The sequence below is a fragment of the Peromyscus leucopus genome, chromosome 6 (genome assembly GCF_004664715.2).
Source record: "Peromyscus leucopus breed LL Stock chromosome 6, UCI_PerLeu_2.1, whole genome shotgun sequence".
Classification (NCBI taxonomy): domain Eukaryota; kingdom Metazoa; phylum Chordata; class Mammalia; order Rodentia; family Cricetidae; genus Peromyscus; species Peromyscus leucopus.
The window spans coordinates 123,993,311-124,005,885 of record NC_051068.1 but is presented as its reverse complement, the minus strand read 5'-3'; the positions used below and the strand labels follow the sequence as shown (position 1 = coordinate 124,005,885).

General features: G+C 43.8%; 1 protein-coding gene across 1 annotated transcript in view; it reads right to left on the bottom strand.

Moving 5' to 3' along the window:
* Positions 1-787: 787 nt before the first annotated feature.
* The window catches only part of Pigk (phosphatidylinositol glycan anchor biosynthesis class K), a 79,354-nt gene continuing 67,566 nt past the window's right edge, over positions 788-12,575 (bottom strand). Inside the window, exon 11 of the mRNA XM_028879171.2 lies at positions 788-1,240. Within this exon, the coding sequence (XP_028735004.1) occupies positions 1,124-1,240 (117 nt within the window). The 3' untranslated portion in view covers positions 788-1,123. The remainder of the gene's footprint in view (positions 1,241-12,575) is intronic.

Sequence of the window (12,575 nt, the reverse complement as noted above, 5' to 3'; positions counted from 1 at the left end):
ACACAAATTCAGCCCTCCTTCCATCACAGAAAAAATTGTAGAGATGACTGACATTCTAGAAGAGACAGTGTGGGGTGTGAACTCCTACATCCTATGGAGTACAGAGGGATACTCAGTGCCATACAGGATGGGGGCCATAAGTGCATGTGCACACCCCATGCATGTCATCCAGGTTATGGGGCTGTCCTCAGGGAAAGCAAAGATGCAGCTAGTTGGCAGTCTGTCTTTTTCAGGACAAAAATTGAAGAAGATACAATACTAGAAGCTCACAGAATGCTTAAAAATGAAAAATAAAAGGGCATGTCTCTCTGAGCACTTAACACAAGAAATTCTCAAAGGCTCAAATTTCCTAGATGGACATCTACCCAAGTCCTTGCTTTCATTTTCACTAGCAATTAAACCTGCAGAATCCCAGGAATGGCTAAGAGTCAGTGGTACAGTCTGGAATGAATAAACAAGGTAAGGGTCCAACAGTAGATCATCATATGAACACTACATGTCCACAGAACGCATACCATGGTGTTTTTGTATTTTCTTTTGTTTGTTGTGCAGGCTGACCTTCAATCCTGAGGGCTCAAATGATCTTCTCAACGCAGCCTCCTGAGCATTTTGGACTATAGGTAAGTACCTCCATGTCTGGCTCACAAAGGATTCTTGAAGAATATCCAAGGAGGGGGGAAATGTTAATAATATGTGGTAAAAACAAAAAGACTATGAAATGGTTCTGTATGAGCTGGGCTTTGGGGAAACAGGTGCATAAATAAAAAGACCAAGAGAATACACAAAAAACTATTAACAGTTACCTCTTTTAGTGGTAGTTAATACCTTCACAATTCTTACTTTTACAATGAAAAGAGGATAAAAAGAATCAATCAGTATTTTCCAATGTCACTGTCCCACAGTTTCTAACATACACATGCACAAATACAATGAAAATCACATTTAATGGCCAATAAACAAGTACATTAACAATATCTTTTAAATGACAAAGTCAAAAGTTCATTAAACTCATTTTTCCTAATTTCTTCCCAAATTTACACAAAAGCAACATATTTAAAAACATGAAGACCCATGTTTTTATCTAAGGCTGCAGTCCTCCTTTGTTCTTCATGCATCCTCGGGTCTAGAAGATGAACTTCATGTGCTTGATTCCATAGGTCTTAAAGAAGACCATGAGGATGAGCGCCCACAGTCCCAGGATGAAGCCGCCGGGAGGGTGCCAATCTTTCGGCTTCGGTTTCTGCAAAACAAGGACAACACAACCGGCTTAAGAGCAGATGAAGAAGTCAGTGCGGTGGGAAAGAGAAAGTTCCTGGTGCTGTTGTAAGAGGGCGGCTTTGGCCAAAAGAACACTGGGACAGCAACAGGGGAAAGACGTCAAGTGAGAGAACTATCGGGGAGGCAGGCTGACTGCTGACAAGGTCAGCTCCTCCGGGGGGTCTGCCCTGAGCCCCAGTGCCACCGCCAGTGTGACCGCCGGTGTGACCGCCATTGTGACCGCCGGTGTGACCACCAGTGCAGACACCAGTGTGACACCAGTGCAACCACCAGTGCGACCACCAGTGTGACACCAGTGTGACACCAGTGTGACACCAGTGTGACACCGGTGTGACCACCAATGTAACACCAGTGTGACACCAGTGTGACACCGGTGTGACCACCAATGTAACACTAGTGTGACACCGATGTGACACCAGTGTGACCACCAGTGTGACACCACTGTAACCACCAGTGTGACCACCAGTGTGACACCAGTGTGACACCAGTGTGACCACCAGTGTGACACCAGTGTGACACCAGTGTAACACCAGTGTGACCACCAATGTAACACTAGTGTGACACCAGTGTGACACCAGTGCGACACCAGTGTAACACCAGTGTGACACCAGTGTGACACCAGTGTAACACCAGTGTGACCACCAGTGTGACACCACTGTAACCACCAGTGTAACACCAGTGTGACCACCAGTGTGACACCACTGTAACCACCAGTGTAACACCAGTGTGACCACCAGTGTGACACCACTGTAACCACCAGTGTAACACCAGTGTGACCACCAGTGTGACACCACTGTAACCACCAGTGCGACCACCAGTGTGACACCAGTGTGACACCAGTGTAACACCAGTGTGACCACCAGTGTGACACCGGTGTGACCTCCCCTTGACTTACTCCACAGGGAAGAGCCTGTCACTGCTTATTTCTTCGTTGGGTTCAGTTTTCTGTGCCTCCTCTTTCCTGTGGAACTATGGCTCCATGAGGGCCGTGCTGCTGAGAGGAAGCACTCACACATCACACTCAATCAACTCCACGTTCACCCCAGCAGCAGCAGCAGCAGCCACCTGTCCGGCGGCAGGTGACCTTGGTCATGGCTTCCCTCCCCAGAGAATACCTTACCCTGGCGTGCTTCCTCAAAACGCACGGAACAAATGATGCTAGCCCCTAGACAGTTCCCAGCTGAACTCTCACAAAGCTGAGTCCCTCCCCACCCCCCGCCCACCCTTCAGTTACCGTTCTTGCCTATCTCCATGACAACCTGCTGAGGTCCACCTCTTCTCTAACACAACCCCACAGTCCACAGCTGTCGTGTGCGCCTCTGTCTAGACTGGGGTTCTCAACCTTCCTAATGTCGTGACCTGTAATACAGCTCCCTGACCATAAGATTATTTTCATTGCTACCTCATAACTGTAATTTTGCTACTGTTACGAATCCTAATGTAAATATCTGTGTTTTCTGATGGTCTTTGGCAACCCCTGTGAAAGGGTCCTTTGACCCACAAAGGGGTCGCGGCCCACGGGTTGGGAACCACGGATCTAGAGTCACTGTATAGCTCTTCTCCAACACACCCATGGAGGAGAGCCTCAGCTCTTCATGTGTACCTGTTTAGAAAAGACCACTGCTGTGTCTTCAACAGCTGCATTCTGGCCCTGTAACTGGAGGTGTGTGGGACTAGTATGTCTCTATGTGTCAACTTACTTAATGTTGGCCAGGACAGTAACAGCTACAAAATGGGAATCAACTTCTGTTAGTTTGAATTAATTCATCAAACTAAAACGACAAAAGCTTTCCTATTTTCATTTGGATCATGATAAGTTTTAAGAGTTTTTAATCAACTATTTAACATGAAGTAAACTGATAATAGTTTACTGGTACATTCCAATTTCATTCCTTTGTCTGTTCCTACAGTCTTCTTCCAGAAAGGTCTCTAATCCAAGAATATTAAATCCAAAGTTGGCAATAGTGTTATATATCTGTTCCTGGCACTCAGGAGGCAAAAGCAGGAATTTGAGGCTGGCCTGGCCTACATAGCAAATTCCAAGGTAACCTGGGCTACATAGTAAGATCTTGTCTCAGAAAGAAATGTATAGAACAAATGAAATAAAAAAATTTAAAATGTAATTTTCCTATTTACTTTCTACTACAAATATCTGACGGGGGTTTGAGCTGTAGCTGTGTTTAAACACCTGCCTAACATGGGTTTAAACACAAGCCCTGGGCTCATGCCCCAGCACCACACACACACACACACACACACACACACACACACACACACACACACACAAATTGCACATGAATGTGTACACATGTACACATGTGTGCACACACTCACACACGCACTCAGAGGTGTGCACGCACACACCCACACACGCACACACTCATACACACAAAGACTATTTGATGGGTTTGCTCACCTATGTAATGCATCAAATGAAATTTTAAGTGCAGCAGTTCTCAGACCACTCAACCATTAGAATTCTTAGAAGTCATGGTCTCTTTACACCATGCAAAACTAATTTTTTTCTCTCAAAAGTCTAGAATGATTAATATAAAGCAGTTATGATGAACGTAGGTAATATCAATGTCACAGAAAGACTAACGTGTTAACTAAGCATGATTGTTGCTCTGCCCATCATTGTCCTTTGCTAGCAGTCAAATAATTGAAAAGATTATGGAAGCCTCAGCAAGGCTTCATTCTCTTCCACACACCGAGTAGGTTACAGCTCCCAGTACAGCATAACACCTCACACAGCCTGCAAGTGAACTGGGGTCTCTGACTCATAGGACATTTGAAAGCACACACACATTACTCTGCTAGGAAAATTAAACAACTATTCAAAATTCAGCACTAGGGTAAACTCCCCAGGGGCAGTAGGACCCAGAGAATCCTTCTATAAATCAGATTAGCAGCTTTGGTGCTGAAAGGGTCCAGGGGGTGATTCCAGTTAAGTTCCACCAGAAGATTAGATAAACAACAAGTAGTCAACAGCAAACTAATTCTGCAGCTGGGGAAAGTACTTCTGATGATACGGTTTCCCCGGCATTCAATTTCAATCTTATGCTCTGAGGCCAGAAACGGTCACCAAAGTGAAGTCAATGCACGTGAAAACAGCATCTCTGTAAGTAACTACCATTCCTCCAAAGACTCAACAACTACCCATGATGGTTGTGATGTGCTCTTCCCAAAGGGAGCCCGGTGAGCTGAGCTCCTGGTCCTTCAGCCTGTGGACAGGGGACCAGAGAGGAAGCGGGGCCTAGAGTTCCTCCAGAGGAAGCTTTAACAGGAACAGGAGAAGATGGGGGGGGGGGGGGACGACGGGACGGACTTCGTGTATGTGCACACACACACTCGCACAATCATAAAATACGGCACAAACCAACAAAAGCAGCAAATCTCAGCTTTCGAATCCCACCATTTGCAGTGGCGGTTTTTTTTTTTTTAACTTATTATGCATTCGGTACATCTGTTTGGTAAAAAGTGGAAAATCCATTCATTAAACTGACTTTGGACTGAGCTAAGAAGGTGTGTGACTCGATGCAGCCCTTCTCCGCCTCCTCACCACAACCCTATGCAAAGGCACAGAACTACACCACACCTCCTACCAGATCCAGTTAACTTCCCCAAGAGACCCATGTGTCTTCCCTGTCTGCAAGTCCTAAACCCTAGGACACAAGGGGACGGTGGCTACTCGCTATGCTAAGGACGGCTTGGCCATGAGAAAGTGCGACTCTGCCGCGAAGGGCATGAAGGCTGCCATCTTCCTGACTGCCATTTCTGTAGTGGACAGCTGCATCTACAAGGCAGCTCAAGCTCCCGAGCAGCATGGCTTGTCATATGTCCATTTACACACAATCCCCAGAACCCACGGGACACTGCAGAGGGTACTGACATTCTAGAATATTCAGACTTCATCTAGACAGAGGAACAGACATCCATGTGTAAGTTATCTTCCAGGGGAAATACAGCATCAGCCCTGTCAGCCCTGCCTGGAAGGAGTGTGGTTTTCCTATCCATTTCAACTTCTCTAAGGCACCCAAAGCATGCGTGAGTGGCAGGCAGCAGAGAACCCTGGTTTAGTTCCACTGATGCCTGCCAGACCCTGGGAGCAGTAAAAACCACCCGTTGGACACAGATTTAAGAGGACATTCACACTAGGGCACAAAGAAACACCCACACTCTGCTGAAACCCAGAACTCCCGCAGCCAGGGGGACGTGGAGACAGGAGAGTCCGCTGGAGCCTGGTGGGCTACTTAACCTGGACTATGCCTGCCACAGCACAGATAACAAGGAACCGTGCCAGAGCAAAGGAGACGGTGAGAATGGGTGCCCTGCACATCGTCCTGTGAACACAATGTGTGTGGCAGCACATGGGCCCCCAATAGTAACAAATAAAACAGAATAAAGAGAAAACCATGAAGAAAATTATGAAGAAAAATGGCCCACCCACTGAAAAAGAGATACATCCTGAAGATGCAGGGAAGATACTTCTAAATAAAATTTCATAAGGAACCACAATATAATTTAGGAAATTAATATTCAGCATGAATTTTAATAAAAATGAGTAGAAAACACAAGAATTATCTAAAACAGTGGTTGTCAACCTATATGGGTCGCAACCGTTTGAGGGTGGAACAATCCTTTCACAGGGTCACCTGAGACCATCAGGAAACATAGATATTTACATTATAATTCACAACAATGGCAAAATTACAGTTATGAAGTAGCAACAAAATAATTTTATGGTCTGGGATCGCCACAACATGAGGAAACGTATTAAAGAGTCACAGTATTACGAAGGCTGAGAACCACTGATCTATGAGGAAGAAAACAAAGACAACAGGCTGAGCTCAAAAGGAAGCCAGCAGCATAATTTCCTAAGAGTAAAACTAACCCCCACACGGGCTAGGGAGGAACACTGTGACCCCGGATTTTCATTCCCTGGCTTTCTAGCAGGTCATATAAGGAGGGGCGTCTGCAGGGATGTAGGTCAGTGGTAGGCATTTGCCCAGGATGTGTAAGGAAGGCCTTGGATTTGACTGTCAGGCTGGGGCGGGGGTGATGTCTCTGCATGCCTGCTTCTGGAATAGGCTGGTCCAGAGACTGCTCTTGGTTGGAGGAACACAACACAGTGTGACGTCGGAGATTCTGCTGGTCCAGAGACTGCTCTTGGTTGGAGGAACACAACACAGTGTGACGTCGGAGACTCTGCTGGTCCAGAGACTGCTCTTGGTTGGAGGAACACAACACAGTGTGACGTCGGAGACTCTGCTTGCTCCTGTGCTCTCTTAGACACCTGCTGCAATCACGAGAAAGCCCAAGCTTCTGGGAGAAAAGTGGAGAGCAGCCATCTCTGTAGCCAAAGCACAGCCAGGCCACCTCGCTCACCTCAGGCAGGCCAGGGAGAACAAAGGACTCCCCAGATGAATTCAGCCAAACTGCCACCTGCAGAACTGTCCCCTCGACAAACAATCAGGGTTTTAGTCACTAATTTGTGGAGTGGTTTATTATGCATCAAAAGCCATGAAAAAATAACCACAGAGGTGACACTTAATGAGAGAGGAAAATCTTGGCTCTTAAAGTCATAATAAAAAGACTCCCACTGATCACCTGTAGCTTCAGGTTTCCACAACCATGCGTACATAACGAGGGCCCGAGGGAACTGACTGATCTCATTCCACCACGAACTCTTCTAAGATGGGTGAGCTCTACCAAGATCATCGCTGACCTTCCTAGAGTGAGAAATCTAGTCAGAAGTAAGATCACAACGCCAAGACCTCAGAATGTCCTGCCTCACTGGACAGTGTTTAAGTCCCAGAATAAAACCCTTGCTCTGTTGTCTCCAGGTACCCTTTCTAATGCTTCTCTCCTGGTGACAGTCAGATGCTGCCCCCTGCTGGAAGAAGAAACGTCTCCCAGACCTCTGCTCCTGACCCTTGGTAAGTAAGCTGACAGTGTGGTTATCTAATTAGATAATGATGGATGACTGTTCTCCACTGCCACTTCCAATTCGATGGAGCACTAATTATAGTTTTTCTTTACCATGAATTTCACTTTTCTGTGATGAGAATATCTACTGTTAAGGTTTTATTAATATCACTTTATTCTCACTGGACAATCCAGATACAACTCCTGAGAAAGAAAAGTAAACTTTCATTTGAGGCTATTTACACATATAACAAAGTATATAAACTCATCTCAAATAACTATTGAGAAGAGTTCATACTTGAAATATTCCTTTTAAAATCAGTAGCCATCAATCACATCAGTAAAAGTAAGAGGAAAAAAGGATAATGCTAGCCAATAATGTAGTGTTGACACAAAGCCAGAAAGGTGAACACATGAGGACAGAAACAGGCAACTAACACAAAGCCAGAAAGGTGAACACATGAGGACAGAAACAGGCAACTAAGGTTTAGAGGTGGGAGAGGAGTTGGGAGGGTGGAGTAGAAGGTGGCTATAATCCAGACACATCGTGTTCAGGCATGAAATCACCAAATCATTTTCACAAACCTCAATGACTAACAATAACAAAGGTTTGCCATAGTCCCGTCACCCTCATCTGTGAGAGACGCGTTCCTAGACCCAGCAGATGCCTGAGTCCATAGTCAGTACTGAACTCACTTTTCTATACATACATTCTTATCACAAAGTTTAATCAATAAACTACACAGTAATAGATTACTAATATTAATGAAATAAAACGACTGTAACAACTTCCTATAATAAATGTTATATAAATGTAAAAGGAAGAATTTATAGATAGAAGAACTCTCACAAATCAATGGCAAGGGAGCACTGTTTTCACATACCCAACACTGAGTTAAATCAACACTAGAAACACCAAATATACTGTACATGATTTATAGTTAAATATAAATACAGAAGACAAAGGAGATAAAATGTAGAAAAATATGCACAGTAAAGAGATGTATAAGCCCCACTATAATGAATGAAAATAAAGGTATAGAATGGAAATAAATTTCTGAAATATCCACATTTTATGAAGTATAGAAATAAAATTAAAAGGGAAATATGACAGAAAAGGAAATAAAACTCATGAAGTTTTCCTCCAAATTCACAAAGCACAGGGTTTATCAATAAATGAGATGGGAATAAAAGTTTTCAGAAAACTATAAAGAGCTAATTCACATTTGAAAACTCTCCCTGTCAGAAAAACAGTATGTAAATGTTGTGCTGTTTAAAACTGAACTAGTAAATGTTAATTAACAAGGTCAGCTTTAGCTGTAGATCTTTAAATGTTTTTCTTCCCCTAGGAATCATAGTAAAGGAACTCAGAAGTGCTGACAAGGTTTACACCATTTCCAGTCTCCCTCCTCCATAAACACCAGCAAACAACCTAAGCAGACTGTGCCCGTGTAGTACACAGCCACCAACATGCCTGCATACAATTTTAATGATTTAAGATTCCTATCCTATAATAAAGAAGTTAAAACAATATGAAAATTAAACATGAAATATGGCCTATAATTCTGTAACAAATATTCAAAAGAAGAGAAATATATTAATACCTTAGTTCTGCTTTTCTGGAAGAAGCAGGATTATAGGTGGGTACTGATCATCTCATATTTATTTGTACTTTTAAGAAAGTCTATGTACAGGGTATGTATATGTATAGTATATCTATAGGTCTATAAAGGGGTACAAATGTTCTGTGAGGCAGGGAAGGGGAATACACGGAGAAAACTGCAGTAAGAGTCTCCTGGCTGTGGAAACGGCTCAATGGGTAAAACACTTGCCATGCAAATGTGAGGCCTGGAGTCGGATCCCCAGAGACCCAAGTGATGCCCACCTGTAACTCCCGCCTCTGAAGGCACAATCAGGAACCCTCAGAGCAAGCTGCTTACCTAGGCTTGACCTACATGTGAGTACTAAGGTAGGAAAGCAATGGAGGATGATTCCTGACATCAGCCTTGACCTCTACCTGCATGAAAACCTATGTGCATGCACACACACGCACAGAGAGGTGGTGGGAGAACCAAAGGAGACGCTTCCCTTACTCTTTTCTCACTAGCAGGAGCATTCCACAGCACTCCACTCGAGATATGCTACCTACCAGACAGCAGCATGACCCCAGAATGCACTTCCAGCGTGTGTTCAACGCTATTCCTGCCATAACAATTTTGCTATTTTAATACAAACTATACATGATATTTTAGACATCCTCCAATGATTTTTCCTTACAGCCAAGTGAAGGATCAGTATAATTATTGCATTTTGTAGTACAGCTGTATTTGAAGCAAGCTCATATTAAAATATTTTTTATATTTCACTTGTATCCATTAAAGCGTTTCCTAAAATGACTGATTTTATATAGTTAAGGTACTCTACAGACTGCTGTTAAATACACTCCTCTTTTGTTTAACCTCTCACAATAACATCTACAATACAAAGGTGAAGGCTTACATAAAACCACTGTGTGTCAGGAGCCAACACTCAGAAGCTTAAGGGCTACCAATTACCAAAATGCCTAGTATTTCGTAGTAAAGGGCTAGGTAGCTAAGCAACACTGCACTTAGAACTGTGAACAGCATTCATGTCCCCTTTCATGTTGCAAGAACATTACCATATAACTTCAAAACACTTGAAGAGAGTACAGATCTAAGTATTAAATTTATGTAAAGAAACAGGATTTTTGAAATTATACATATTTATTGCGAAGCAAAGGGAAAATTACCAAAATTTCACTGAGATCCTTTTCTAAGAATAATGAGAGTTAATTATACTATACTCTAGAGAAACAAAATTATAAAACAAGGTTATCTACCAAGGTTACAGTTACAATTCAGAAAATAATTGGTTTCTACTATCTATTTAATATAGTTTATTAGTATTACTAATATATCTATACCTTTACATTTACCTAACTTACATTCCTTTTTAAAAAATGTTTTATATGTGTGAGTGTTTTGCCTCCCTGTATCTCTGGACACTGCATATACATGCAGTGCCCATAGAGACCAGAAGAGGTTGTTGGATTCCCTGGGACTGGAGCTGCAGACTGCTGTGAGTCACCATGTGGGTCCTCGGAATGGAACCAGGATCCCTGGAAAAGCAGCCAGTGTTCTTAATTGCTGAGCCATCTCTCCAGCCCCATGATTAAAGTCTTTAAATTATATTCATATGTAAGGAAAAGCACAGTAGGCAGGCTTGTAAGACAACCCCACGATTCCCACTCCGTGTAGAGCAATTGGTTCTAGGGCAAGGACGGGGCCTGAGAACAGGACCCTGTGAGCAGCTGCATCATAAAGCAAAGGGAGGATTCTGAGGGGTGACTTAAGGTCTCTAATCAAAAGGAAGGCCACTGGGATGGAGTCAAGCCAATGGGAAAGAAGGGTCTAACCTATAAGATGGTCTAGATGTCAGACAGAGAAGTCAAAGACACAGACATGTTAGAAGTGGCCTGGATGCTCCCTGGGTATTGGAGACTCAGAGCCACACTGCGGAGTGTGGAGAGAACAGGGAACAACAGAAGGGCAGAAACCCCTAGACACAGAGCAAGGCCCCAAATCCTTCAGGTGACATGGAGAGCTATCCAGTCAACATGGAAGATGACCCAGGGCCTCTGCATGTCACTGGTTGCTATCCTGACTGAAGCTCCCAAACAGGAGACTCAGTTGAGCCAGGACCAGACTCCTGGAAAATGATGGTTGCAAATCACCATTTGTTATAAAGCAATACAAATTAATGGATACACTTGCAGAAAAATAAATTGGTAGGAAATAAAACTATCAAATTTGATACTTGTTCTCTGAGACAAACACATAAAAATGAAATGCTCCATTGTGACTTTGTATTTTCCATTCCTACTCTCTGAGATCTTGATCAAATATCATATCCAAGTGTCACAGTCAGTGTTCCACTGCTGTGAAGACACCATGACCAGGACAATTCTCCTAAAGGAAAGCATGGAATTGGGGCTGGCACAGTTCCAGAGGTAGTTAAGCCCATTATCCTCGTGGTGGGGAGCATGATGGTATGCGGGCAGACATGGTAGCTGAGCATTCCATACACAGGCAGCAGGAAAAGAGAGTCACTGGGCCTGGCTTGGGCTTTTGAAATCCCAAAGCCCACCCCCCAGTCACACTTCCTTCAACAAAGCCATACGTACTCCACCAAGGCCACACCTCCTAATCCCCCCCCCCAAGTAGTGCCACTCCCTGATGACCAAGCATTCAAATCCATGAGCCTTTGGGGGACAGTCTTATTCAAACCACCACAAGAGAAAACTATACATGAAGAGAGGAGGGATTTCGTGAACAAGGAACTTAAAACATATACATTAAACTGGGTGTAAAGGAAAACATGAACATCTGGGAAGAGAAACAGAATGCTGTGGGACGGTCTGTATGTCAAATTGCTCTGATTGGTCAATAAATCAAATTGCTCTGATTGGTCAATAAAATATTGGCAGGAAGTAGGTGGGACAAGGAGAGAGGAGAATTTGGGGAAGTGGAAGGCTGAGGCAGAGAGACACTGCCAGCCGCCATGACCAGCAGCAGCATGTGAAGATGCCGGTAAGCACCAGCCACGTGCAGTATAGATTATAGAAATGGATTAATTTAAGATATAAGAACAGTTAGCAAGAAGCCTGCCACAGCCATACAGTTTGTATGCAATGTAAGTCTCTGTGTTTACTTGGTTGGGTCTGAGCGGCTGTGGGACTGGCAGGTGACAGAGATTTGTCCTGACTGTGGGCAAGGCAGGAAAACTCTAGCTACAAATGGTGCCCAACGTGTTGGCAAAAGTTTCTACCTAAAACCTGAGAAAAGATTCTAAAATGGAGCTAAAAACAGCTTCCTAATTGTCTCTCTCAAATGAGAGGCAGTCTGCCAGTTTGAGCTACTGGTGGGTTCCTGGCGTGTGTGCTCGATCTGCAGTATGGCGGGAATGAAGCCTCTGCAAGTGGCACATTAAGCTGCATGGTGGATTTAGCCTTTGCTAGTACAAAACAAAAAGAGGTTTCTGGGCTACACGCTGCTTTGATAAGAAGCATAGACCCACTATTTCTGAGAGTTGATGGCTCCAGAGTTGGCGGAAAACGTACCACCGCCATGTTGGGAAGCTGAAGTGGGCGGAGCCAGCAGCCACAGCGCCGTTTCAGGCTTAAAAGGCTGCAGTTTAAAGCAATAGGCTCAAGGTAATATAAAAAATAAGCCATGTAAAGATGGCTACCACACAGAGAATCTGGATTATGTTCTCTTTGATATTCGTAACTGAAGAAAAACATTTGATTGCAAAAGCTGTTGAGTTATGCCAAAATGTATATTTTAAAG